Source organism: Sesamum indicum, unplaced genomic scaffold (genome assembly GCF_000512975.1).
Source record: "Sesamum indicum cultivar Zhongzhi No. 13 unplaced genomic scaffold, S_indicum_v1.0 scaffold00057, whole genome shotgun sequence".
Classification (NCBI taxonomy): domain Eukaryota; kingdom Viridiplantae; phylum Streptophyta; class Magnoliopsida; order Lamiales; family Pedaliaceae; genus Sesamum; species Sesamum indicum.
In genome coordinates, this window is record NW_011628041.1 from 1,526,278 (window position 1) to 1,532,190 (window position 5,913).

At 47.8% G+C, this 5,913-nt stretch overlaps 1 protein-coding gene across 1 annotated transcript; it reads right to left on the reverse strand.

Annotated features, from left to right (window-relative positions):
- Positions 1-886: 886 nt before the first annotated feature.
- LOC105178795 lies at positions 887-2,336 on the reverse strand. The gene is made up of 2 exons (XM_011102343.1): positions 2,169-2,336; positions 887-2,077 (listed from the first exon to the last, which is right to left on the reverse strand). The coding sequence occupies exons 1-2, from the start codon at positions 2,334-2,336 to the stop codon at positions 887-889; spliced, it is 1,359 nt and encodes a 452-aa protein (XP_011100645.1).
- Between the last annotated feature and the right edge of the window lie 3,577 nt (positions 2,337-5,913).

Genomic DNA, 5,913 nt, shown 5'->3' on the forward strand with positions numbered 1-5,913 from the left:
AACGCATTTCAGTTCGCATACTAAAATGCTTCTTTTTCAGTTGGAAAGAAGGATGCATCTTTTTCAGATCTTATAATTGGACGCGTCTTTTTCAGTTCGCGTTTACTTGGATGCGTCTTTTTCAGATCGCATATTTGGACGCGCCTTTTTCAGTTCGCGTTTACTTGGATGACTTTGATAGTAGATAAAGACAAAGGCATGAAATGTACACATAAACATGTGAGCATAAAAATGTACGTAGTTTCATAAATTACTTTAGGGAAACTATAGTTTGTACAAGTTTTTCCAATCATTGACATGTGCAGTAATAACTGTATCCAATATACAAGATGCGATCTTCCTAACCTTTACATAATTGGTGGCCTTTCACAGGCTCCGGAATTCGATCTTCTTGTGGGTGTTGGCCTTTCACAGGCACCAGAACTCGATCTCTTCGTTGTTGGCCTTTCACAGGCACCAGAATTCGATCTCCTTGAGGTTGATGGCCTTTCACAGGCACCAGAATTCGATCTCCTTGAGGTTGATGGCCTTTCACAGGCACCAGAATGCGATCTCCTTGAGGTTGATGGCCTTTCACAGGCACCAGAATGCGATCTCTCTGCTTATGCATAGAACTTCTTCAGGTTCTGTATATTCCATGGGCGCGGCAAGTCTCGACCCTGCATGTCCTGCAGTCTGTATGTACCTTTCTTCCTGATCTCGACCACTTTGTACGGTCCCTCCCATGGCAGCTCTAGCTTTCCCACATGCTTGGAGGCTTCTACCTTTTTCAACACGAGATCTCCTACTTGCAGTTGGCGTGGTCGGACCCTGCGATCATGGCTCTTCATCATCAATCCCTTGTGATGCAGGATTCGGGCATATGCGACCTCTCTCTTTTCTTCTATTACCGTGAGGTCGAAGTTTCGTTCATCCCGGTTAGCTTCAAGATCATACTCCATGATTCTTTGGGACTCCTCCCTAATTTCGGCCGGAATAATAGCTTCTGTACGTATACTCGGCAGAAAGGGGTCTCGCACGTGGCAGATCGCGGAGTTGTGCGGTACGCCCATAGAACTCTAGGCAGTTCGCCAACCCACGATCCCTTGTTCTCTAGGCGTGTCTTCAAGTGCTGCAAGATTGTCCGGTTAGTCACCTCGGCTTGTCCATTCGCTTGGGGGTTTGCGACCGCTGTGAAGTGTTGCGCGATCTTCAGTTCCTTGCACCACTCCGTAATCTTTCTTCCTTGAAACTGGGTGCCATTATCAGATATCAGTATTCTAGGTATCCCGAACCTGCAAATGATGTTCTTCCAAATGAAGTTGATGACTTCCTTCTCGGATATCTTGGCCACAGCCTCCGCTTCGACCCATTTGGAGAAGTATTCGACCGCCACAATGATGAATTTCTTCTGAGCTTGGGCGGGTGGAAAAGGTCCTACGATGTCAATTCCCCACTGATCGGATGGGCACGCTATTCTGATATGCTCCATTGGGGTCGCAGGCTGGTGGATTAGGGACGCGTATTTTTGGCAGCTCTCACGTTTCCTCACCAAGTCCTTGGAATCTTTGACCAAGGTGGGCCAGAAATATCCTTGTCGCATGATCTTTTGGGCCAGTGATCTCGCGCCCGAGTGGTTTCCGCAACTCCCTTCGTGGATTTCTCGCATCAGGTATAGGGCTCTTTCCTTGTCTAAGCATTTCAAGAGAGGCCCATCCACCGTCCGCTTGTAGAGCTGGCCGGCTAGCAAGGTGAATCGGGTAGCTAGAAATTTAACCCTCTTCGCAGCAATGGGGTCGACGGACAGGGTACCGTCCTCAAGATACTTCACAATTTCATTCTTCCATGACCCTGTCTTTGAAACCACCTGCACCTCCATTCTGCTCGAAAGGGCCGATCGCTCGCGTACTAGGGCTGTGATCTTACTATCTCGGATTCCATCGATTGCAGCTCCAAACTTAGATAAGGCATCCGCCTTGTCGTTTTCAGCCCTAGGAACCTGCAAAACAAAAAACTTCTCAAATTTACCCATTAATCGCTGAACGATCTCTTTGTACGATGTCATCGTCCTCTCCCTTGTTTCGTACGTTCCTTCAATCTGTAGGGCAATCAATTGAGAGTCTGTAAAAACCTCCAGATCTCGGGCGCCAGTCTCATGTGCGAGCTCTAAACCCAGTATGAGTGCTTACTGGGAAAGATAAGCGAGCTGCAACTTCAATCTCTACTCCCTTTGGCCCCTGAATTAATATGCCTACTCCTCCATTGTTGGCATTAGAAGATTCGTCTACATGTAGCATCCATTTCAGGCAAGGCTGTTCGACTGTTTCAGGCTCTTTCTGGTCGCTGGACAACTCCATCACAAAATCTGCAAGCACATGCGCTTTCTGGGCCGTTCTAGATTGATAGTCAGTGTCGTACTACCCCAATTCGACTGCCCACTTAATCAATCTCCCAGAGACTTCGGGTCGCGACATCACGTGCTTGAGAGGGTGGTTCGTCAGCACCACCACTTTACGCGACTGGAAGTAAGGTCGCAGTTTTTGAGCTGTTACCACCAATGCCAGAGCCAGCTTTTCCATCTCCGAATACCTGGACTCCGCACCCTGAAGCATCTTGCTGACATAGTAGACTGGGTTTTGATTGTTTCCTTCTTCCCTCACCAGTACCAAACTGACTGCATTCTCGGATACTCCTAGGTACAAAAACAGCGTTTCTCCTTCCTTAGGGTTTGCGAGCAGGGGGGGCTTAGTAAGATATTCCTTCAATTCCTGTAGCGCCTGATCCCATTCCGTGGTCCATGTGAAGTTTTTTGCTTTTCTCAAGACCTTGAAGAAAGGTAAGCTTCTATCTGCCGATCGAGATATAAACCTGCTCAGCGATGCGATCTTGCCCGTAAGCTTCTGTACCTCTTTGATCGAAGTCGGTGACCTCAAGCCTGGATCTTTTCTGGGTTCGCTTCTATTCCTCGTTCGCTAATCATGTATCCCAGAAATTTCCCTCCACTTACTCCAAATGTGCACTTGTCTGTGTTGAGTTTCATTCCATGCGACCTCATTATACCAAATGCCTGAGCATGATCTTCGAGATGATCTTGTGATCTTTTGCTTTTCACCAGCATATCATCCACATATACTTCCATCGTCTTTCCAAGCAAGTCCCTGAACATCTGGTTCACGAGCCGTTGATAGGTCGCACCCGCATTCTTCAGCCCAAATAGCATCATGTTATAGCAGTAAATCCCTTTCTCCGTGATGAACGAAGTCTTGCCCCTATCCTCCTTCGCCATGTGGATTTGATGATACCCCTGATAAGCATCCATCATTGAAAACATTTCGAACCCGGCTGTGGAGTCGACCATCAAGTCAATCCTTGGCAGAGGATACGGATCCTTCGGGCAGGCATTGTTCAGATCTGTGAAGTCAATACACATTCGCCATTTCCCAGAAGATTTGGGGACTAACACGATGTTAGAAAGCCAATTCGTGTATTGGATCTCAGATACATACCCGGCTTTGAGTAATTTCTCGACCTCCTGCCTGATGATTTCATTCTTGTCGTTTCCGAACGACCTCTTCTTTTGTTGCACAGGTCGTGCTTTGGGATTAACATTCAAACGATGGACAATGACCCCTGGGTCGATCCCTGTGAAGTCTGAGGGACTCCATGCGAATATATCGGCATTTTTCCTTAAAAATTCTATTACAGCCATCTCTCCCTCTTTCATATTTGCTCCTATCCGGGTTGTTTTATCCGGCTCATCTGGGACGAGCTGCACTGTCTTGTATTCCCCACTGGGTTTTAAATGTTCGGCTTCGTAGGGGCGCGGCTCAGCGTCTTCTCTAGTCTTCCTTTTCTTCTGGTTGTGTTCTCCCTTAAGTGACAGATTGTAGCACTTGCGAGCCGCCCTCCGGTCGCTGGTTAGCTCCCCCGTTCCGTTCTCAGTTGGGAATTTCATCTTCATATGATAGGTAGAAACAACAGCTCTGAACAAATTTAAGCCAGGTCTACCCAAAATTACGTTGTATGCGAATGGGGTATCGACTACTAGAAACTTGACCATCAATGGGTCTTTCGCTTAGGCACCTCACCCATTGATACCCGCAATTCGATCGTTCCCAATGATGCGACCTCGCTACCTCCGAACTCGACCAAGGGGGTTCTCACTGGTTCGAGTCGGGCATTCTCCAACCCCATCTTATCAATCACATTCTTGAATATGATGTCGGCTGAGCTCCCGCTGTCAATCAGCACCTTATGAACAGTGAAATTTGCGATGTCCAACTTGACAACCATAGGGTCGTTCATGTCTTCACTTTCCTTTGGCCTGTCAGAGCTATCAAAAGAGATGGCTTCCTCTTCTTCGACCTTTAGGATGAACTCTCTCTCTCTGCCTGAGCTCATGGTCCTGGCGCATCTCTTTCTGGTCCTGCTCGAGTTGCCAGAGCTCGAGCCCCCTGCTATCGTGTATATCACTCCTTTGGTCGGCGCATTGGTCCCGCCGGCTGGGGCCTTATCACCTCTCGAAGGGCCTGGGTTCCGATCCCGGCTCCTCGACCTGCTTCTCCTTGTTTCCCCACTAATTTTGCAATTTGGGGGAACGCGATCTCGGAAGTATCCCTGCCTGACTAACCTCTCGATCTCATCTTTTAGTTGAAAACACTCCTCAGTGTTGTGTCCCCTTTCTCGATGAAACCTGCAGTGCTTGTTAGAAAATTTTTTAGAGGGAGTGTACCTAGTGTGTCTCGGCCACTTAAGGACATCCGTATTCTCGACCATCATCAATGCTTTCTCTCGCGACATTGCCAGTGGAGTATAGTTGTGGTATTTGGGTATATACTTGGACTCCTTTTGCTTCTCTGTTTTTTGCTTGTTTCCGTCCCCCTCTCTGTTTTCATACGGTCGTCCGGGCACATGCTCGCGCTCCCTTCCTTCGGAGTCTTTCATCGCGTTCATTTTCTCTTCATCAATGTATTTCTGCGCCAATGCCATCAATTGTTCGACGCCACTGGGCGGGTCGCGTGCGAGAGCAGACGTAAAAGGACCCTTCCGCAGCCCCTGAATGAGGATACTCAACATCATATCGATCCTCAGCTCCTGCACCTCCAGCTTTTCATTGTTGAACCTTCCCATGAAGTTCTTCAAGGTTTCATCCTCTCTCTGTCGAATATTGAACAGGTGAGTCGCAGATCTTTTCTGTTTCTTCTTACTTGCAAAATGAAAGTTGAATCTGCACTAGCTGATCGTAGGATTCAATACTTCCTCGGGCAAATTTGTGAACCATTCTTGAGCCTTCCCCGTGAGTGTAGTCGCGAATAATTTTGCCATGATCGGGGTTGGCTGCCCATATAAATTCAGCACCATTTCAAACGCGGCCACATGTTCTTGCGGATCTTTCATTCCGTCATATCTCCTTAAATCGGGTACTCTGAAACCCGGTTCAACTGTTGAATAAGAATGTCATTGCAGAAGGGAGAATTCTTGTTCTGTGAAACGATCTCTCCCCGTTTTTTCAACTCGTCGATCTGCTTGTTCAGGCTTTGTATCTGCTTTCCCACACTCTCAACCTTGGCCCGAGATATTATGGGCTCCCTTCTTTTCGCGCGAACGTGGCTGCTGGAACTGGCATCAGATGATGCAGGTCGTTTACTACGGTGTTCCTGCTCGCCTTGTACCCTCGATTCTCTCGGTGGTTCTACGTTCTCGAACAGCTGTCTCCTCGCAGTCTCTTTAACCAATGGAGTAGCAGTTCTTCTCTCATACTCTACGATGGCATTTCGACTAGCTTCCTCTATCATTTTTTGGAGCTCATCCTTTGTGATCTGAATAAGTGCTCCTCCCTTTCTTGGTGTCTCCTCTTCTCCGGCATTTCTCCTCGACGAACCTTCCATGGCAATAAGAAATTCTCAGACGTTCCCACAGACGGCACCAACTGAT